This window comes from Argentina silus (assembly GCF_951799395.1).
Source record: "Argentina silus genome assembly, chromosome: 19".
In the NCBI taxonomy this organism is placed as follows: domain Eukaryota; kingdom Metazoa; phylum Chordata; class Actinopteri; order Argentiniformes; family Argentinidae; genus Argentina; species Argentina silus.
Window position 1 is genome coordinate 1,847,876 of NC_139673.1, and position 22,065 is coordinate 1,869,940.

The window sequence follows — 22,065 nt, forward strand, 5'->3', positions numbered from 1 at the left end:
ATTCTTTGTGGTATAGATTCAACAAGGTCCTGGAAACATTCCTCAGAGATTTTTTCCAATTTTATATTGTCCAATTTTGGTGAGCCCGTGCGAATTGTAGCCTCAGTTTCCTGTTCTTAGCTGACAGGAGTGGCACCCGGTGTGGTCTTCTGCTGCTGTAGCCCATCTGCTTCAAGGTTCGACGTGTTGTGCGTTCAGAGACGGTCTTCTGCATACCTTGGTTGTAACGAGTGGTTATTTGAGTTACTGTTGCCTTGAAATACTCAGACCAGCCCGTCTGGCACCAACAACCATGCCACGTTCAAAGTCACTTAAATCACCTTTCTCCCCCATTCTGGTGCTCGGTTTGAACTTCAGCAGGTCGTCTTGACCATGTCTACGTGCATTAAGTTGCTGCCATGTGATTGGCTGATTAGATATTTGCGTTGAAGAGCAGTTGAACAGGTGTACCTAATAAAGTGGCCGGGGAGTGTATATTTGTGATGACATCATTTGTGATGTGAGGACATAAGAAGACAGAGGCCGATCACAACCACAGCACTGTGACTGGAGGAATGTTAGCCTCGTCCCAAGGCTCGGAGCGAGAATGTGGTTATCAGGCGATTCTTGGATACACCTGAAGTCACTGTCACAGTAAATCAACGACACACCTCCATCCATAACACTCACCTCTCACAAAAAAGAAAGTCAGACACAGAAGGTTTCACAAAACAAAATACTTTATGGAATGCTACTTCTAATTCTTTTTAAATGTGATTTGAGTCGCGTCAATAGCCACGGATCATTGCAAACACAGAACATTCAAGAGCCACACTTATAATCACATACAGTAACAGACGAGACCTCAGTAACTAACATCGAACAGCAAACAAAAGCAGTATTTCTGTCAACTTGAATTACAAATACAAATCCATTGAAAATTGGCAATTTAATTGCACAAATCCATTTAAGGCGCGTCTGTGTGTGTTTTTGTGTGTGTGTGTGTGTGTGTGTGTGTGTGTGTGTGAGAGAGAGAGAGAGACGGACGGAGGATTATAGAGAACATTTTGCACATAAGATAAATTAAGGTTGAGTTAAACTGAATGTACACTAGACACAACAAACAACATAAAACGACAGACATAGTGTTTCATTCTTTGGTTACTAACCCATGTGCCATTATTACTAACCATTATTAACCATTACTTTCACTGGATTTACTGTAAACTATCGTCACAACAAAGGCAGAAGGTGAACCGGGACTACAGAGGTATGACAGCGCACTAAAGCTGTTTTATTTAAATCAAACTGATATCAATTCTTCAACTGTCACTCAAGTATTTTCCCATCACTGTGCACACTGTATGTCTATGGGGTAGAGAGATGATGACAGTCTTGTGCCAGATGGCCCCCGTGATACAGTGTCTTATTAAGTGCTGGCTGATACGCTGCCTTTCTTGTCGCTAAAGAAGCTCCTGAGCATCAGTACCTGGCCGATGCTGACCGCAAACAGAATCATGGTCTCTCCGATGGACCAGAGGGACACGCGGTCGTGGAGATCTTCGGCCCGCATGCGGTCCTGTGCCTCCCTCAGCCTGTACCACGTCTGGGAGTCTGACACCACCTTCAGGACCTCGTGGATAGAGAGGCAAGCAGACTCCATCTGAAAGGTACGGAGACGAGAAAGGAGACTGTTTGATGTACGAGATGGTAGGTGTGTGATATCGGGAGTAGGAGCGTCTATACCTGCGGCCGCCTCTATAGGCTTCCGTTTACCTGACATGTGTCCCTGTGGTGATCTACGGAGTGTTCCTGGATGAGCTTACCTGGATGAGCTTACCTGGATGAGCTTACCTGAGTGAGGGCTGTGGCTCTGTTCATGTCAGGGAGTAGGGGCCTCTCTTCCCCCGCCCGGAAGTCCAGGTAAACCGTTTTATGAGAGAATGTGGAGAATTCATTGCTGAAGCAGACCTTGTAATTCCCTTTCATTGTTGTGGTGTGAGAGAAGCTGTCATACTGCTTCTTCCTCTCCTGATACAGGACATTGTTCAGCGGATCCGTTACGAAACAGTCCACATCATAGTTTCCTCCAGCGATCACCTGAAGTTTGAGAGAAGGTTGATATCAGGACTGATGGAAATGTTTCATCCCGTGTGAAGGGGACAAAGATGCATTGCACCTGGAATATGTTTAAACATGAATTGCAATATATTAAAACCCGAAATAACGTACCTGAAAGTCAATGTCAAACCTCACATCATTGTCAAGCTCCTCGTAGAAACACTGCTTCTCGTTATCAGGTAACTCAAACGTCAACTCGGTGCCACAAACAAAGATCACATGCAGAAACAAACTGCACAGGCGAAGGGAATGCATTCTGTAGGCCAGAAATGCGAGGAAATATGTGCTGACTGTGTTCAAGCTACGACAATAGGCACTTTGTAGTTGCTTGTCGCTGCTTCTTCATGAATGTTTCTGGGATGACCGACCGACTGACTGCATGAAAAAAGTTTACAAAGAGACAGTTCGCCACCACAACTGACGTGGCATGGACATATACTTCCGGGGCACCTTTTGACAGAGACGCATTATTTTTTTACATTTAATTTATAAATGTACAATGTTTGTTTAGAGTCTATTTAAAACGTTGTTCTATATATAGAAGCCGTCGGAAGTGTCGCCCATGGAAAATAAAATAAGAAGCTGTCGCCTCTAATTTGCGACCTAGTTGCGTCATGATTATATGATTGTAGAGATGATGTTGCGTGTTATCACCCGTGGTTGGAATTAACTTTGTTGCAGTCCTGTAGCCTGTAAACGGTAGCCTCTGGACTGTGTCAAAGCAGTATTACGCCGGAGGATAGAAAAGCAATTAAAAGGAATAGAGTGTCTGCAAGTTGATTTTCATCCGAGTTGTTTGTGGATTTTCACTTTGATCAGCAGTATTAAACAACATGCAGAACTACGCGAATCATATGAAGCAGTTCGCAGAGGAACATGCCGTCGGGATCACGGTTGCACTCGTTACAGGTAAGCTTACAGCCTTCTGCAATTAGAGTTAGATAGATACGCATGGATGCTTTGCTTTTACACAGTGTTTGACCAAACTAAAATAAACTGTTATGATTCGAACGAAGACAGATCCATCTCTTTCCAGATTGTAAGAAAAGCAACAGTCGTGTAATTTGTTGACAACAGCCATAAACCGCTATAATACTCGTATGGTAATGACCCGAATGGTGTCTCTGTTAGGAGTGGGTGTTTTCGCCCTGCGCAGATGGATGGCTGGGGGGGTATGCCGGAGCAAGGCCAGGCTGGACGGGAAGACTGTCCTGATTACAGGGGCTAACACTGGCATTGGGAAAGAGACAGCACTGGACATGGCCAATAGAGGTGAGGGATGAATTTCCTTACGTCAACCTGACACTGCTTACTTAGACTCGGACCTTGACACTCCAGTTAGAAGTAGGCCACTTAAAAGACAACTCTGTGTGTGTGTGTGTGCGTGTGCGTGTGCGTGTGCGCGTGCGTGTGTGTGTGTGTGTGTGCGTGTGTGTGTGTAGGTGCCAGAGTCATCCTAGCCTGCAGGGACATGGCCAGAGCCAACAGCGCTGCGGAGGAGATCCGTCAGAGGAGTGGGAACGGCAACGTGGTGGTGAAGAAGCTGGACCTGGCCTCGCTGCAGTCCGTCAGGGACGCGGCCAAACACGTCCAGGAGACGGAGGACAGGCTGGACATCCTCATCAATAACGCAGGTGTGTAGCCGAGCCGAGATGGTAAACTCACTCCTCAAGTTCACATACCCCCCGTTTGGTGTGTCCCAAACCTTTGACTGGTGCTGTACATGAAGTGAATGAACATAGTAGTAACTGAATTGAATGGTTTTCGGAGGCCTGTTTATATGTTGTGATGTGTTCCTCTCAGGTATCATGATGTGTCCAAAATGGACGACGGAGGACGGCTTTGAGATGCAGTTTGGCGTGAACCACCTCGGTCACTTCCTGTTGACCAACTGCCTTCTTGACCTATTAAAGAAGTCCACTCCGAGTCGCATAGTGAATGTGTCCAGTGTGGCCCACGAACGAGGTAGAGGGTTCTCTGAAAACATCAGGCTTATCTGGTCCTCTGTGGCTCAGTTGGTAGAGCTAACAACGCTTAGGTCGTGGGTTTGGTTCCCGCTGGGACCATATATACTGAAATGTATGCACTCACTGCAATGTAAGTCGCTTTGGATAAAAGCGTCAGCTAAATGGCATATATAGTATCTGGGCATTGGTTACATTTACATTACATTTACGGGGAAGGAACGGAAGGGGGTCTTTGGAGACGGATTGGAGAAAGGGGGAGGGGATAGGATCGAGGGGGCAGGTGGTTGCCCGCTTGGATGTGACCAGTTGTAGAATATCATCAGGGGAGAGGGGGGAAAGATCTGATAAACCAGAGACCGGGTGTTGCACAGTGGGTTTGGGAGGAGAGGTAGCAGTGTTGGCGAGAGGTAGAGAGAAAGAGCTCCTAATGTCATCAACTTTCTTTTCAAAGTAAGAGACAAAGTCATCTGCATTGGTTTCCTCTTATCCAATTTGTTCATTATCTGATGAATGCATTCTTTCAGTTCTACATGAACTTGAAATTGTTTGATAAAACCACCACTGTTTTCCACAGGCAAGATCCATTTTGATGACATCAGCCTTGGCAAAGACTATGATCCTCAAATCAGCTACAGACAAAGCAAGTTGGCCAACGTCCTTTTCAGCAGAGAGCTAGCAGCCAGACTGGAAGGTACAGTGGTGGATGGGGGCTTACTGTGTACGTCCTGGCGCGTTATGTCATGTCATCAGTCTCTTGCCTTTGGGTTGGTTTCCCAGACAAAGATTAAGTCTCATCCTGGAATAAATGTGTTGATGTGTTAATTTAAATCACCCTTTCAGTGGGCACACTCCTTTTGAAAAAGTCTAGGACTAAGATTAATCTAGGTCCAGGTGCTCAGCCCTACTGTGTATGGACTAGGTTTAATCTAGGTCCAGGTGCTTAGCCCTACTGTGTAGTGTGTATGGACTAGGTTTAATCTAGGTCCAGGTGCTCAGCCCTGGTGTGTAGTGTGTCTGGACTAGGTTTAATCTAGGTCCAGGTGCTCAGCCCTACTGTGTAGTGTGTCTGGACTAGGTTTAATCTAGGTCCAGGTCAACTCTCTGTGCCGATGTCCGTCGACAGGCAGCGGTGTGACGGTGTACAGCCTTCATCCTGGCGTGATCCGCACGGAGCTGGGACGTCACTTCTTCCCCACCATGGCCCTGTGGAAGAGGGTGATAGCCGCGCCCTTCCTGAGGCTGATCAAGTCTCCCTGGGAGGGGGCCCAGACCTCCATCTACTGCGCCGTGGACGAGAGCCTGGCCAACGCCACCGGCCTCTACTACAGGTCAGTGCACTAGTGGTAGGGAACGCATCACAGCTCTCTGTGGAAAGATACATTCACCGTTTTTGGGGGGGTTGTGTTTTGGATTGTTGTAGTCCCACTCTCGTACTTTTCAGTTTTCTATTGGATAGAGACAGTAGAGACAGTAGAGAAAGACAGGAGGAGAGGGTATGTCAGCAGGGCAGGGCCCGGATTCTAACCCATGCCAATATGGGCATATGTGTGCACTGTAGGCCGTGGTACTAGACCACTGGACCACCCCAGGCCACAAAATAGATTCACCGTTTGGGTGGTGCCAATATACAGAAGAAGATTTTGGGATTCGGTGGGAGCGGGTCAGACTGCGGGGCGACTGTTTGCAACAGCTTGACGTCCGTTTCACTAACACGGCTCTGTCCTGTGTACCCTGACAGTGACTGCGCCCCCAAAGAGGCGGCCCCCCAGGCCCGGGACGAGGAGGTCGCTAAAAGGCTCTGGGACCTCAGTGCCTCCATGGTCGGCCTGGCCTGATGACGCACTACGCCCCCTGCTGGAGATCCAGCTGCACTCGTTGGCTCACCCATGAACTTGTAAGAGACCAAAGTAGTACATGTCCTCCATATTACTACACCCATCCAGTCCTTCTAGATCTTAAAAGAAGTGTCAAGGGGATCACGTGTTGATTATGTTTTATACCGTAGGAGTTCAGTATGTTACTATTTTGCAGTGGATGTTAACTTGAATGTTAAAAAGTGTTTCCCTTACCGAATGCTACACATTTATATTGCTGTGCACTTTAACCTCCATGGTTCTCTGTCTGGATACACTTCTGGCATTACGACTGCCAGTGGCCCCTGGTGTGAGCATTGATTACTTTCTTATGATGACTGATGGATAGATGATTCACTTACTTAAACAAATGTATTTGTTGTAAGTCGCTTTGGATAAAGGCGTCTGCTAAATGCCATAAATGTAAAAATTAAGTATAAGGATGTCACTGAGCTCAGCTATGTTGTTTACTATGGATGGCATTTATTAGGTGATTGTTTGATTTGGAGCCTTAATGTGTGCATTTTGATAATGAGTGAATGCTCAAAGCCTAAATTGTTCCTATATTTTGAAGGAAATATATATATTTTTTATGCTATCTAAAAGCTTTGTCACATTCATTGACATTATATCAGATCTCCACTTTTAATAGGTCACATCAGGCATGTACCTTCTCATTTTTAAATATGATCGTTTTAAAATATGATCGATCTTATAAAATACATTGACCATATGACCAGTTTGCTGTGACTTTGATTTTTCATTATTTGGCAACACTTCAGATTGGGGGAGGTGGATTGTAGACTGCAGTAGTACATGCAGTAGTACATGCGGTAGTACATGCGGTAGTACATACGGTAGTACATGCATGTAGACTGCGGTAGTACATGCAGTAGTACATGCGGTAGTACATGCGGTAGTACATGCGGTAGTACATGCAGTAGTACATGCATGTAGACTGCGGTAGTACATGCGGTAGTACATGCGGTAGTACATGCGGTAGTACATGCGGTAGTACATGCATGTAGACTGCGGTAGTACATGCGGTAGTACATGCGGTAGTACATGCGGTAGTACATGCAGTAGTACATGCAGTAGTACATGCATGTAGACTGCAGTAGTACACGCTCTGTTAACCTTGTGTTATAGACGTCATTGTCATATGTCAGCATTTCCAATTTAGCAATATTTGCCCACAGTAATGCACTAGAGGTAGAGTAAGCACTTTATTGCAACCATCTCCTATTTTGAAGTAACCAAATCATATTCACGACATGTTTCTTTATTCAGGTTGATTTTCATTGAAATAAAACAAGTCTACTCAGTAAAATGCGTTGTCTACGTTTGTTGTTCTGTATATCCGTTTTGTGACTGATTACTGATCTGTTTGAACAACAAATATGTGAAAAGATGATCATGAATGCTGAACCTGAGAAACAATGAGAAACCAAAACGATAGGATAGCTCCCTCTTCTGTTGAAAGTAGTCACTGCAACCTGACCCATATATGACAAAACAAAATGTTACAGATGTGTTCCAGACCATTTCCTTTCAGCTGAATCCAACCTAATGGTCTTAAAGCATGAAATACTGTAGCTGGGCATTTGATGAGAATATGTTTTATTAGATCACAGCACTATAAAGCATTTTTATTTATTTAACCTTTATTTATACAGGGGAAACACACTGAGATCAAGGCCTCTTTTGCAGGTGTACCCTGTCCACAGTATTTACACCATAACAAAACAACACATACAAAATACAACACAGTTCAATACAGAAATCAATACATCATCATATAAAACCACAATATATTAGGAGAAACAGTCACATCTTTCACCAAGGAGGTCCTCAATTAACACCCAAAATAGCCCAAGCGGCACCAGAACATCCAACTGAAAATGTTTCTGTAGATTTGAAATTCGGTGGAGACCAACTCTGAGAATGGGTTAGGGCATTTATGTTGTTGAATTGTAATAATGAGGTTAGGAGTTTATGCAGTAGGGCTTTATACACAAAAAGGGAGTTACAAAGCATCACATTTTTATTAATTCATGTGATATCTGCAGTGACCTCTAATCATAGTACAGAAATATAAAATATCTTACTATATAAGCATATTTGTGGGTTTGGAAGCCACTGCCTTTTGCATAACACTTAACACTTGTAGTAGAGATGATTACTTACCTTTACTTAACTAGCTGGTTACATCATACATGTGGAGTAGTCACAGCCGTCTCAGATGTTAACGGTTTACAATCAGTCATGCGTTGTCATTTTGGACATGTTCTCTCAAGTTCTTTTACTAACAGACGTTTGGGGAAAACAGGTCGCTCTGAATAGCCTGAAAGAATGTCTCACATGAATGTCTCACATGAATGTCTCACATGAATGTCTCATGTCAAAAACCTGTTTGTTTTTTTAAATACATTTGCAATTCCTTTATCTCGTGCAAAAACTGACACAAACTGACACAAACTAAGTTGTTAGGGTTAGACATTTGTATGTTTCTTGTTCATCGATTGATCTATGTTTTGTTGGCTGCTTGTGAGAAAGTGAAGCTAAATAAGTAAAACAAATTCTTAAACTAATTTAGCATCAGACCAGTCTTTTAACTCGTCAGATTATATCTGAGGTAAAATCTGATGTAATCACCTTTACATCATGTTACATCATGTTACTTGGAAAAAGGTGTCGCCTAGAACCAAAAAGGCTTGTCCCTGTAGGAGAACCGTTTTTGCTGCCATGTATAGCCTATTGGTTTTAGATAGCACCTTCTCTGTGAGTGTATGTCTATGAATAAAACCAATATTTGCACACCTGATATAACTGCAGGTGCAAACAGAGCAGGAAAAAACATATGAAACAGTTCCTAACAGTGTACGTCGGAAACTGTCTTCAGGCTAACAGAACGCTGGGATCGGTCGACACAGCTATCCACACAAGCTCTCGAGAGGGAGTCATGATGTAAAACGCTAGGACGAACTACACCTAAAACGCCTACACCTTTCTCTCCCTCTCTCCGTCTCTGACTGTCTGTGCGACTGTACTGCTGTTGTCTTGGCGACCTGGCGTTAGTGTCAGACACATGCCCTTATCAGTTCTCCGTCCAACGGATACTGAATCGACAGCTGGGCTGGAAAAGTGATAAGGAGATGTGGGCGACCATAGTGTCATCAGAACAACCCTTCTACCACTGCCACAGGGCAGGCACTGCAGCCTGGTGAGACTGACTACTCAAAGTCCCCCCCTCTCCCCCCTCCCCCCCCCACCCCCACACACACACACACAGAAAAGCCAGTCTGAACTCCATGCGCCCCCCCCTCCCCCCCCCACCCATTGCCTAAAACCATGAGTCCCACTGTGGGATCACAGAAGTCCAGTCCTAACAACCAGCTATTGCAAAAGGTGAAAAATATAATGAAAAAAGAAGAGGCTTCCAGTGGCTTTTTTCATACCGATTCTACCAGGTCCATTTCCAAGAATGTGCTCAGCCAGAGGCAGAGAGAGGGCAGAGGGTAAAAATCTTCATTTTGGGTCCTTCTTTCTCCGGGGTCCGTAGCTGTGACCAGCCTACAGTGCGTCGGTTGGTCCCCTATGCACTAACCCCTCACTCTTCGACTGCCGACAAACTTTTGAGACACACCCCATTGATGAGTTTTATTTCACTGCAGCCCCGCCTGGCTCAGAGAGATTTCTTGGCTACCATTGGTTCAAATTCTGAACTCACCATACCTGCCCCCCGGGGCCTGTGGACAGAAGCCAAATAGTTCCCTCTGCTGTCAATCACGAAGGAGTCAGCCAGTGGGATGAGAGAAGCCAGGCTTGGCGGGCGTGTTCCACACAGGTGTGCCTGAGAAGTACATTCCGATACGCACATACCTGTCAACTCTGCTGGCATTCTGCAGCTCCTGGGGAGAGAGACTTACCTTTGAGAACTTGTCCCTCTTGTTCATATGGGGCTCATTTAAAAAGGGACTTTGCAATATTTACCGGCTCATGCTCATGAGTCAGCCATTTATGACTGGTAGTCAATACTGGTAGCAACTTGAAACATGTTTCCTGTGATCTGGTTCCACCAAACCCTTTATACAAATACACTGTGTATCCCCATGTGCCTGATGACAACTTTGCACAATGTTTCACCGCTTGATGATGGATCACATGTTGACTGAGGGAACACATTCATTCTGAGGTCACAAACCCGGTGTAGAGTGATTACATTTTACATTCACATGACTGTACTGTAGGCCTTTTTCACTTACATCTGAGCAGGGAACCGAATCAGATGCCTCTGCTCAGTCCCTGTGTGTGTGTGTACAACAACCTTCACACAGCCAGGCAGTTAACAGGTGCATGCAGCAGCATGTGCTATTTCCCCCCCAGCCAAGCTCACCAGATCACCTACGCTTGATTACTCGCCCACAGGGTAATGAAGGTAGAAGGTGTGTGAAGTGTGTGGAAGGTGTGTGAAGTGGAGGAGAGATTGTGTTTGCTCCTCTGGCACGCAGACTGGCTATCTATCTCTCCCTCCTCTGTGTGTGTGTGTGTGTGTGTGTGTGTGTTTGTGTGTGTGTGTGTGTGTGTGTGTGTGTGTGTGTGTGCTTGCATCTGTGTGTGTGTGTGTGTGTGTGTGTGTGTGTGTGTGTGTGTGTGTGTGTGTGCTTGCATCTGTGTGTGTGTGTCCTCCTCTCTGTCTCTGAGTACAGAGGTGTCAAGGTGTACTGTGTGTGTGTGTGTGTGTGTGTGTGTGTGTGTGTGTGTGTGTGCCTGCGTCTGTGTGTGTGTGTCCTCCTCTCTGTCTCTGAGTACAGAGGTGTCAGAGGAGTACAGTGTGTGTGTGTGTGTGTGTGTGTGTGTGTGTGTGTGTGTGAGTGTGTGTGTGTGTGTGTGTGTGTGTGTGTGTGTGTGTGCCTGCGTCTGTGTGTGTGTGTCCTCCTCTCTGTCTCTGAGTACAGAGGTGTCAGAGGAGTACAGTGTGTGTGTGTGTGTGTGTGTGTGTGTGTGTGTGTGTGTGTGTGTGTGTGTGTGTGTGAGTGAGTGAGTGTGTCTGTCCTCCTCTCTGTCTCTGAGTTCTTCTCAGAGGTGTCAGAGGAGTACATTGTGTGCCTGGGGCAGGTGTGGGAATGCAGGTTTGCAGCATTCATGGGCCTTCAGCAGCCACTGCTCTGCTTACCTGTGGATGCGCCTGAGCTTGCAGAGAGCTGGATCAGAGCAGATACTGTGACTAAGCTCTCCACGGTCACCCAGCCAATGACTTACAACGGCCCAGACTACCTCCAGTCCGGGGAAGAGCCACCTGGGTAGAGAGGCGACACACAGACCAGCTGGAATGGACTCACATATGAGACCACTAATGGATGAACAAGGCAAGGCACTGTAGAGTAGGGCATGTTGAATGTTATGGGGCTGCAGGAAAGTTGTTCTCTATAGAATAGGATCGGATGACAGAGGGTAAATCAGAGAGAGGACAGGGCTGTAGTTATCAGAAGTGTAAAGAAAGAAATGAATAGCTCATTTGACAGTGAGCTTATATGACGTGCAGGAATTGGGGGTTGAATTACCAACTGATTCACTAGCACAGTTGTAAACCGGCCCGTTTACGGTTTACCGTCTGTCTCCGCGAACAACATTACACCTCTACTACGAAGGTGACACCTCTCTGCTCCTCGCCCCTCTCCCTCCCTCCCTCCCTCCCTCCTCCCTCCCTCCCTCCCTCCCTCCCGACCCATGGTTCCGGTTCTGCTTGTTGGGAGAGAGCGGATCAGGAGCGTCCGTGAGAATTCCAGGGCCGCGCCGGGGATTTGCTGACGGGTGCGAGGGACGCTCGCGCCCCGGGGCGGGTCCTGTCGCCGGGGATAAAGACTCTGTTGAGTGAGCCCACAGACGGCAGGGGAGGCGCTGACTCAGCTGTCCGCCTGGCTTAGCTCACGCTCACTGCTCTGGATACCGGGTCCTCACGTGAGCGCCCCCGCCTGCCTTCCACACAGCCTCAGCCCCCCCCCTATGTGTCTATACTGTGAACACCTATAGTGATATACTGTACTGTACCTTAATACCAGTTATAGACTCATAGGCAGGTCTGCAGAAGGTTCTTTCAACTCACCATGTGTTCTGTGTGGTGTATTAAGCATACGTGACCTTTTATCAATCACTGGTGTTTCATGTGAGGTGAGCCATAGGATGGGTTTGATGTGTGGGGTTATTGGCATTCACCCAAAACTTTCACCTACTATACTGTATTTATTAAAATACACCCCCATGAAATACCTGTTGGGTAGAGGAGTTAATTATTTTTGCTCAAAGAGGAGAATGTCCTCCGGGTATGGCTGTTCCTCCAGGAGATTGTGTTGCTCTGTACATGTATTTTCCTGAAGCCAAATCTCACCGGCCTCCTCTCGTAAACACAGAGGATATTTTGTCCACGATTTAGGAAAATGGCATGAATAGCAATGATTCTTATCATTCGGAATGAAGAATATCAACATGATTATCATCCGAATGTGATTCGCTTTAATTTGATATAGTAAGAAATTAACGTGTTTCCCCCCCCCCCCCCTAAAATAGCACTGCTATGCTCAGCACCGCTCAGTCTTGATGTCTAGGGTAAATAAGCCGGTGTCTCTCCACAGTGCTGATGTGACAGCGGTGGGCCGCCCCGGCGAGGGGAGAGGGTAGGAATGGAGCCAGGCTAATCCCAGCGCCCAGCACAGCGAGGCACAGCGAGGCACAGAAGATGTTTTAGTAGATCTCCTCTGGTCCGCATGAGCGCCGCTGCCTGTCTGACACGCCGAGGAACTCCGGAACCGGATAAAGAGGGACCGGGCAGTGTTTGCTTAGCACCAGACTTTCACACCGACGGGAGGAACTCAACTAAATAATCAGCAACAAAGCCGGGCTGCGGCGGCTGCAGGCCTGCCTCTAACAATGGCCTGCTAAGACATCACAGAATATCAGGAGTGAAGCGTCAAGTCAGGCGGAAAGAGACCGAGTGACACTTCTCTGAGTCTGGCCCCACGTGGAAGAGTACTAGGGCCGTTCGATAAACGTTTCTGTATACACGTACTCAGAAACTCTATATTTTAAAAGTCAAAAGAAAAGTATGGTGTTTTCATACGTTGTTTTTTTTGTGTTTTCTATTTTTTGTAATGTTGATTTTGGGCGTGTCGGAGAGAGGGAGGAGACTAACTGCGTTTCATTGAAAATCATTCATGTGGTTTGTAACCCAAAAAAATGCATTGCTCATTTTCTGCCTAAATGGTCCTGTCATACTCTGATTGAATACGATTCGATTTTTATGAACTCAGTGGAGCGCAAGTGTGGTGAGTGAGTACCTAGGACATTAGGCAGGGCACCAAATATAGTGAGAGAATTACAGTGATTTATGCAATTAAGATACTAAAACATATTGATTCAACATGCAATTGCCACCAGCATTTCCAAAGGCTTTTCTAGTCATTTCAGCCTTTTCAATCCAACTTGCTTGATCTGCAAAACCATGCTGATGGATGGATGGACAGTAGCATGGTGGTAATGATGGAGTCAGCCCCCCCCCCCCCCCCCCTCCACCACCCCCCACACCACCCCCCACCACACCACCCCCCCCTCCACCACCCACACCACCCCCCCCTCCACCCCCCACCACACATTCTAGGAAAACTGTGCCTTATTGGATATTCATACATCAGCAATGTTTGGTTTATATATGCCATTTCGCTGACACTTTTATCCAAAGCAACTTACATTGCAGTGAGTGCATACATTTATCAGTATATATGGTCCCAGCGGGAATCAAACCCACAACCTAAGCGTTGTTAGCGCCATGCTCTGGTTCCCATGGTCCCACAGGGTTCCAATAGACTACGACAAGTAATTATTATTAATAATAATAATAATAATAATAATAATACATTACATTACATTTGTATAGCGCTTTCTCATGGACTCAAAGCACTTCACATGTCAAAAATATGAAAATAGACATATAGGAGGACAGTCACAGAACATACATAACATACAACCCTGTACATTAAACATACATAACAGAACATACAGCCCTGTACATTAAAAGCCTGAACAGGTGGGTTTTTAGCAAGGTCTTAAAAGAGCCAACACTGTCAGCAGCTCTGACACGGTGGGGGAGAGACTTCCACAGGTGAGGGGCAGCAGATGAGCTCTGACACGGTGGGGGAGGGCAGGGCACAGGTGAGGGGCAGCAGATGAGCTCTGTCACCCAGGGTCTGGTTCTGGGGACAATGACAGCAGATGAGCTCTGTCACCCAGGGTCTGGTTCTGGGGACAATGACAGCAGTCTTGAGGGAGACGGAGGGAGGTCACGGAGGGAGGTCACGGAGCAGCTCAGCGGGTCGTTTCTGGAAAGCCTGCCGGCGTCATGTGATCACGTCCCTGTGTGCTGCGGTGTTGCCTCAGACGTCGCCGTGGTGACGGTCACACGGCTCCCTGGAGAGTTGTAACAGTGTGTTGCACTGGCTGTTGTTAGCCTTTTGACTGTGATTGTCTGAAATGAACACCAGACCGTGGACACGCTTAGAACAGAAGGTTTTAGTTAGTGCCATGATGAACCGTTTCCACTGTGTCTCATCAAGCGGGAACTACCTCTGTTCCACCTCCACACTTCTAATTCCTGTCAGGCCTGCTTTTGCAGTGTTTCAAGGAAAAGATTTTCCCTTCTGCCATTTTTTTCCTTCCTTCCTATCGATAGTCTCTCCTTCCCTCTCCCCTCCAGTCCCGTCATAAAGCGATCAGTGTTTGTCCTGCAGCGTTCACGCACCACAAGTATGTCTGTGTAACCAACCTGCATATACAGGCCCTGCTGTAAGAGGAAATCCATCTCCCCTCAGTGAATGCTTTCACTAATTGTGAAATGATGAATGGCGATTGTGTGGGAGAAGCACAGGGGACTCTTCATCTCCCTTCCACTCTCAGGTCTTATAAGGAAGCAGGAAATGGCAGTCAATCTGAGAAGGCTGGAACAGGATGGCTATAGGCTGTGTGTGTGTGTGTGTGTGTGTGTGTGTGTGTGTGTGTGTGTGTGTGCGTGCGTGCGTGTGCGTGCGTGTGCGCATAACACTGTGTTAGAAATCCTTACAGTACGTTGTATGCCTCTAGTATCTACTGTATACGCCACATGTTGAACTATGAAAAGTAATCATTGGAGTAAAAAGCGTGACCCTGTTCATGTATCACAACGAATGCAGTCAACAGAGAATGCAGACTGATGGATGTGGCGTTGGCTCCTCTCCTTGCATGGCTGGCTCGGTGCTCAACATATGATGCATGGAATCTTGGCACTTCCAGACCACCCCCTGAATAGCACTCAGTTGCCATGGACACAGATCATGTGGGGTTTTGAATAACGTGTCCATGACAACAAACTAAAGCTTAGTTTGTGTGTGTGTGTGTGTGTGTGTGTGTGTGAGGGCCCACGTGTGTGCGTGTGTGTGTGTGTGTGTGTGTGTGTGTGTGTGTGTGTTCGCACATGTATGCACATGCGTGTGTGTTTGCATATGCACGTGTGTGTGTGTGTGTGTGTGTGTGTGTGTGCTGTGCTGTACGTTTGAGAAAGAAGCGTGGGGTTGATGTGTACGTAGAGTCTGTGAGAGGGATGGAGCTGTGGTGTGACAGAGCGGTGGTGTGACAGAGCGGTGGTGTGACAGAGCGGTGGTGTGACAGAGCTGTGGTGTGACAGAGCCGTGGTGTGACAGAGCTGTGGTGTGACAGAGCCGTGGTGTGACAGAGCGGTGGTGTGACAGAGCTGTGGTGTGACAGAGCGGTGGTGTGACAGAGCGGTGGTGTAGATGGAAGGAGGATGAGCCCTGGGAAGCCTCCAGTGCAGAGGCTGTTGTTGTGCTGTGCTACACCCCTGCTGTCCACTGAAGGATGAAATGTGATCATGGAAGGCTGCCAGTACACATCAGGACACTGCACTTGAAATGGTAAGGCACTGGACTGAGAGATCACATCTCACCAAGGTCACCGCCACACTTTGGCCACTAGAGGGCACCCTCACCACCACCCTCACCACCAGATCACTCACCTCCTGTGCTGTTCACGTGGAAGGTTATATTATGATTCTTTAGGATTGGTGAGGATGTTATGTTGTTGGTGTTACGATACGGGATGCAGATTATAAAATATCGATCTGATTACTTTTTTGACCAAATGATGTATGTCTCAGTGGCTTTGTTTATGAGTGTGTGTGTGTGAGACCCCTGTTTTCTGCAGTCGACTATGACTGATGTTTCTATCCTGTCCTCCAGATGGCGCTCTCACTCAAATCATCAAGCAGGCCTCTTTTCACCAGGCCCCCAGTATATATGGTCCCAGCAGGAATGAAACCCACAACCTAAGCGTTGTTACCATGCTCTACCAACTGAGCTACAGAGGACCAGAGGTTGATATGAAAGATGAATTTCTACATGCCCTCAGAACTAATCTAATTATCCTGGCCGGTTAGTCATCTCCTACATTGTTAAAACATTTTTAAAAAAGATTGAACTGTACTTAAAACATCCTGTTAGGTGTGTATCTCAAGCATTCCTGTTGTGTAGAAGCTAACAGGGTTTGTTTTCATCCCCGATGTCGCTGATTGTAGATCCTTGGAAAAGAGAGTTAACGTCTGAAGCCGGACAAATTCTGCTTTCATTTGGTTATTGTTCAGTATGATCTGAGCCTATCAAATGGCATCCTGCATATGCATCTGATCATCATATTTCTAATGTTATAAGCAGTTTATTTGAATGTGGTTTTTAGGCGGAAATGAATCAACTCGGGCATTCATCTTAAGAGGTCTTATTTTGTGTTTGTGATTGCAGTGGAAGGTTCCCACTGTACACGATCAGCCCCGCCGTGGGTCAAAGGACCTGCTGGGGCATTGTTTCTATTTGTGAATATGTTGATTGTTGTTCATCTTCTTTTAAATGAATCAAAACAAAAACATGTCACAGAAACCTCTGAGATCTCAGCGGCCAGGAAAGGGAACAGGAGCGTTCTCATGGCGACTGACAAACAACAATGATTGGACATGAGTCGCCCTCCTGTCTCGGGAACCAATGAAGAAAGCATCCCAATGCAAGAAAGAAAATAAACAAACAGTCTACATTGACATTGGTGGGATTATCTTTCTTCTGCAAGAGACACTATGTCAGCCCTCCATGCTTTACCCATCTCTGTCAGTGTGTGTGTGTGTGTGTGTGTGTGTGTGTGTGTGTGTGTGTGTGTGTGTGTGTGTGTGTGTGTGTGTGTGTGCATTGTTGTGCAGTGCGGGCTGCAGCTTTGAGTGTAAGCAAGGCAGACTGAGAGAGAGAGAGAGAGAAAGAGAGAGAGGCAGACTGAGAGAGAGAGAGAGAGAAAGAGAGAGAGGCAGACTGAGAGAGAGAGAGAGAGAAAGAGAGAGAGGCAGACTGAGAGAGAGAGAGAGAGAGAGAGAGAGAGAGAGGCAGACTGAGAGAGAGAGAGGCAGACAGAGAGAGAAAGAGAGAGAGAGAGAGGGAGAGACAGAGGCAGACTGAGAGAGAGAGAGAGGGAGAGAGAGAGAGACAGACTGAGAGAGAGAGAGAGAGAGAGAGAGAGAGAGAGACAGAGGCAGACTGAGAGAGAGAGAGAGAGAGAGAGACAGAGGCAGACTGAGAGAGAGAGAGAGGGAGAGAGAGAGAGACAGACTGAGAGAGAGAGAGAGAGGGAGAGAGAGAGAGAGGTTTATTAGTCCCTCTCCTTCCTCAGGGCATGGCCAAGGAAGGCGAGACAGAGACACAAATAGATCTTCTAAATATGGGGACTCTCTCTCTCTCTCTCTCTCTCTCTCTCTCTCCCTCTCTCTCTCTCTCTCTCTCTCTCTCTCCCTCTCTCTCTCTCTCTCTCCCTCTCTCTCTCTCTCTCTCTCTCTCTCTCTCCCTCTCTCTCTCTCTCTCTCTCTCTCGCTCCCTCTCTCTCTCTCTCTTTCTCTCTCTTAAAGAAAATGCACAATCAAATATTGGGCTTCTTCTGAACCAAACATAATTGAGCCGAAAAGAGAAGAAAAGGAATTCAAGTGGCTTTTTTAAAAGTGTGTGTGTATGTGTGTGTGTGTGTGTGTGTGTGTGTCTGTGTGTCTGTGTGTCTGTGTGTCTGTGTGTCTGTGTGTCTGTGTGTGTGCAAGTGCGTGTGTGTGTGTGTGCAGATTTCTTTGCTTGGTTGTGATCACAGATCAGGTCATATAACTGTGCCTGGCATATGCCCCCTCCTCCACGCCTGCCTAATGATCAAACGCATGTGTTCTCACCCCCTCTCCACCCCCCACCCCCCACCCCCCCTCCCTACCCCACCCCCTCCTCACCCCACCCCCCCACCCCCTCTCCAACCTCTCTCCAACCCCCCCCTACCCACCCCCTCTCCACCCTCCCTCCCCAACCTCTCTCCAAACCCCCCTCCCCACACCACCACCTCCCCACCCCCTCCCCACCCCTACCCTACCCCACCCCCTCTCCACCCCTACCCTACCCCACCCCCTCTCCACCCCCTCCCCCTACGCCCCCCACCCCCTCTGGGATGGGATGGGATGGGGATGGGATGGGATGGGATGGGATGGGATGGGATGGGATGGGATGGGATGGGATGGGGATGGGGATGGGGATGGGATGGGATGGGGATGGGGAACAGAGAGATTATCTTTGACTCGACTGTCACATCAAAAGACAGTCATTCTCTCAAGGCGAACCATGCGTACTGCGCCTAAAGACGACCCGACCCTCCCAACGCATCACTGCATCTGTCCAACTAAACGTCCTCATCCCAGATTCTCGAGGCATGTCCGCGTGTCACAGCAGATGTTGACTAATCGCTGAGCGGTCTCCACGGTGACGCTGTCCAGTGACCCTCAGTAACATTTAAGGAAGGCAGCAGCCCGGGCATCAAGGACAGAGCACGTCTCCGGCTGATTATGACACTTCTGGCCTCATTAATATGCTTCACCTCCAGCGCTGGTATATGACATTTGCATGTCATTAGCATATATCTGAGGAGGAGGAGGAGGAGGAGGAGGAGGAGGGCCAGCCATTTGTTGCTGCAGTGAGAGGGAGGGTGTGTGTGTGTGTGGGTGTGTGTCTGTGGGTGTGTGTGTGTGTGTGTGTGTGTGTGCGTGTGTGTGTGTGTGTTATTTTGTAGGTGGGTGTGTGTGTGTGTGTGTGTGTGTGTGTGGGAGAGGCAGGGGGACAAATGCTGTTGCTGTGGCGGGGTCAGAGAAGGGACAGAGGACAGTAGTGCTGATGCAGCCATGCATCCTGTGGCCCTATGGGGCCATCATGACTTCCTCCGTCCAGCTGAGTTCAGCCCATCACCCATTAGATGAGATCAAAGTTTGAATCGACAGAGGAGGAGGAAGATGGAAATACAGTATCTAATGTGATGTGGAGGGTTTTTTTAATTGCTGTTTAGCTGCCAGGGAGTTGAAGGAGAGGGATAGTGGAGAAGTTAAGGTAAAGTCCTTCACCTGACAATACTAGAAGATTGGCCCCAAAGCCAGTACTACAGTCCACTACATCAACGATGAAATACAAACACGTGCTTTTGTTTAGAAACGGTTCCCTTTTCACCACCTTAGATACCACACTTATCCATCTATAGCAGGGCTACAGCTCCTGTCTGGCCCCCTGCCGCTGAGGGAGAGAGGAGCGGGTTCCTCTCAGCTCCCTCAGAGGAAGCAGGGCTACAGCTCCTGTCTGGCCCCCTGCCGCTGAGGGAGAGAGGAGCGGGATCCTCTCAGCTCCCTCAGAGGAAGCATGGCTACAGCTCCTCTCTGGCCGCTGAGGGAGAGAGGAGCGGGTTCCTCTCAGCTCCCTCAGAGGAAGCAGGGCTACAGCTCCTGTCTGGCCCCCTGCCGCTGAGGGAGAGAGGAGCGGGTTCCTCTCAGCTCCCTCAGAGGAAGCAGGGCTACAGCTCCTCTCTGGCCGCTGAGGGAGAGAGGAGCGGGTTCCTCTCAGCTCCCCTCAGAGGAAGCATGGCGGCTGAAAGGAGACATCAGCAGAGAGGCGCTGACCGCTCCTCAAGGATGACACAGTGTTCAGTTCTGGTGGCGTCGGCGCTTCCTGCTGTCCTCTGCACACCGTGGCGCGCGGCACCGTCACGGACGATGACTCATGTTTACAACAATGTGACATCTGAGGGGACAGAGACATGAAAGGTGTTGGAACCTTAGTCAAAGTTTTAATTATTTTTTATTATTATTATTATTATTATTATTATTATTATTATTATTATTCTCTTTTTATTATTATTATTATTATTCTCTCTAAGCAGTGTTTCCCCTTCATATGAACAGCTTTTGCTTTCACCTCAAACCTCAAAGACACAGAATTCAGACGATGGTAAGAGGCATTGGAACTGTTCAGTCCTTTCCAAACAACGGCTGACTTTCAATTCATTGTGTTTCTGAGGCAAAGGGTCTGACTCATCATTTAGCTCTCCGCTCCTGAGTTTGTATACATTTTAACCATGAGGTTGTGTGTGTGTGTGTGTGTGTGTGTGTGTGTGTGTGTGTGTGTGTGTGTGTGTCTGTGTATGTCTGTCTCTGTGTGTATGTGTGTGTGTGTGTGTGTGTGTGTGTGGGCGGGCGTCCAATCAGAGGCTCACAGTGGCAGCCTTTCGGACGGCCCTGGTTGGGTGGGGGATGCTGCAGCCAGTTGGTGACCCTGCATGCAGTATCTGGCACAGAGCACAGCGCCCAGCGCCCAGGGCTGAGCCAGATCTGTGAGCAGCACAGCGCCCAGGGCCAAGCCAGATCTGTGAGCAGCTCGCTCTGGGCCACTCAGACACCCAGCGTTACGGGACATGAAATATGGACACGGTGTCATCAGTCTGCTGCGACACTACCGTGATACAAAATGCAAGTTTTCTGGATGCACGTAGACGGGCTTTGTGGGCACATTTGAACAGATTCTTCTTCAGTTTCACAATGTGTGTGTGTGTGTGTGTGTGTGTGTGTGTGTGTATGTGTGTGTGTGCATGTGTACGTGTGTGTGCGCATTTAAACAATGTGTTTGTGTGTCTGTGTGTGTGCGTGTGTGCGTGTGTGCATGCGTGCGTGCGTGCTTGCATTTAAACAATGTGTGTGCCTTAAATCATAATCGATCTTCAAGACATCCCAAACTCAACACAGTACACACCGTCTTCCTCCATGAACCAGACCTGCGGATGGGAGAGAGTTCACTCTACCCCCCAAATAGGGAGCCGTCTGTGACATCATAATATTACTTTCTTGAGCAAAAAGCTTGATTTGCTATGCATGGAGGCATCTCACTGGAGGGGAGGGAAGGAAACGGCAAACCTGCTTAGCAGCACTCTCACTCCTGCGTGTGGTACAACATGCCATCTCTGCATGGCTTGGCAACAACAACAACAACAACAACAACAACAACAACGACAACGACAACGACACAGGCAGGTTGATGAAACCCCGCCTCTCCCTCCGTTCAGAAAGCTATCACGACGGAACAAGTGATTCAGCGCTACGTTAGCGACGCTGTCAATTATGGCCGACAGTACAATTTGATGTCAATGTTGTCATTGATGTTCACAGTATAATTAGATTTGGCATCGTGATGTATGTATCACTTGATGCTGATATTTCATAGGCAAATGTTAACCGGGCTGCCTGCCTTCAACGGGTCTGTGTGTCCCAGCTCCATCCCTCCCTGACTGACAGGCCTTCTAATGGGTCTTGACTCCAGAAAATCAGCCTGGTTGAAGGGACACGGCCGCAGGAGAGACCCTGGCCTCCGCTGCCCCTGGAGGACAAACGCCAGGCCTCGTTCCACTGAGATTACCCAGCAACCCCTCCCCCCTCTGTCTTAACCTCTTCAACTGAACGCCCTGTTGGACTAATCTCCGCCTAAAAAACTGACCCAAACTAAACTGCTTATAACATTAGAAACATGCTGATCAGGCGCAAAAGTAGGATGCCGTTTGATAGGCAACACCTTGAAGTGTTGTGTGGATATGATCAGATCATAGTTCAGAATAACATATTACACATGACAAGGAGATGAAGTAATCAATAATCAAATTAATTATCAAAATAAAGCAGAATTTGGAGGAGAGGGTTAAGACTGCACATAGTGGACATCTGAGTGAAATCTGAGTGAAATCTCTCT

The 22,065-nt window shown here is 47.6% G+C and overlaps 2 protein-coding genes across 2 annotated transcripts; one reads left to right on the plus strand and one right to left on the minus strand.

The window, feature by feature from the left end:
* Window positions 1-701: 701 nt before the first annotated feature.
* Window positions 702-2,483, minus strand: tmed3 (transmembrane p24 trafficking protein 3). The gene is made up of 3 exons (XM_083691659.1): window positions 2,212-2,483; window positions 1,834-2,079; window positions 702-1,642 (listed from the first exon to the last, which is right to left on the minus strand). Exons 1-3 carry the CDS (start codon window positions 2,353-2,355, stop codon window positions 1,409-1,411), a joined length of 624 nt encoding a protein of 207 aa, XP_083547785.1. The 5' UTR covers window positions 2,356-2,483; the 3' UTR covers window positions 702-1,408.
* Window positions 2,484-2,670: 187 nt separating this feature from the next.
* Window positions 2,671-7,233, plus strand: LOC310820024 (retinol dehydrogenase 13). The gene is made up of 7 exons (XM_083691491.1): window positions 2,671-3,009; window positions 3,232-3,372; window positions 3,543-3,734; window positions 3,904-4,065; window positions 4,642-4,758; window positions 5,191-5,395; window positions 5,806-7,233. Exons 1-7 carry the CDS (start codon window positions 2,934-2,936, stop codon window positions 5,900-5,902), a joined length of 990 nt encoding a protein of 329 aa, XP_083547617.1. The 5' UTR covers window positions 2,671-2,933; the 3' UTR covers window positions 5,903-7,233.
* The last annotated feature ends 14,832 nt before the right edge of the window (window positions 7,234-22,065 follow it).

Coding starts and splice junctions, on each gene's coding strand:
- tmed3 (XM_083691659.1), bottom strand. CDS start 2,355: ATGCATTCCCTTCGCCTGTGCAGTTTGTTTCTGCATGTGATCTTTGTT. Junction 2,080..2,211: donor GGTTTGACATTGACTTTCAG/GTACGTTATTTC, acceptor CTCAAACTTCAG/GTGATCGCTGGAGGAAACTA. Junction 1,643..1,833: donor GAGCCACAGCCCTCACTCAG/GTAAGCTCATCC, acceptor CGTACCTTTCAG/ATGGAGTCTGCTTGCCTCTC.
- LOC310820024 (XM_083691491.1), top strand. CDS start 2,934: ATGCAGAACTACGCGAATCATATGAAGCAGTTCGCAGAGGAACATGCC. Junction 3,010..3,231: donor CACGGTTGCACTCGTTACAG/GTAAGCTTACAG, acceptor TGTCTCTGTTAG/GAGTGGGTGTTTTCGCCCTG. Junction 3,735..3,903: donor CATCCTCATCAATAACGCAG/GTGTGTAGCCGA, acceptor TGTTCCTCTCAG/GTATCATGATGTGTCCAAAA.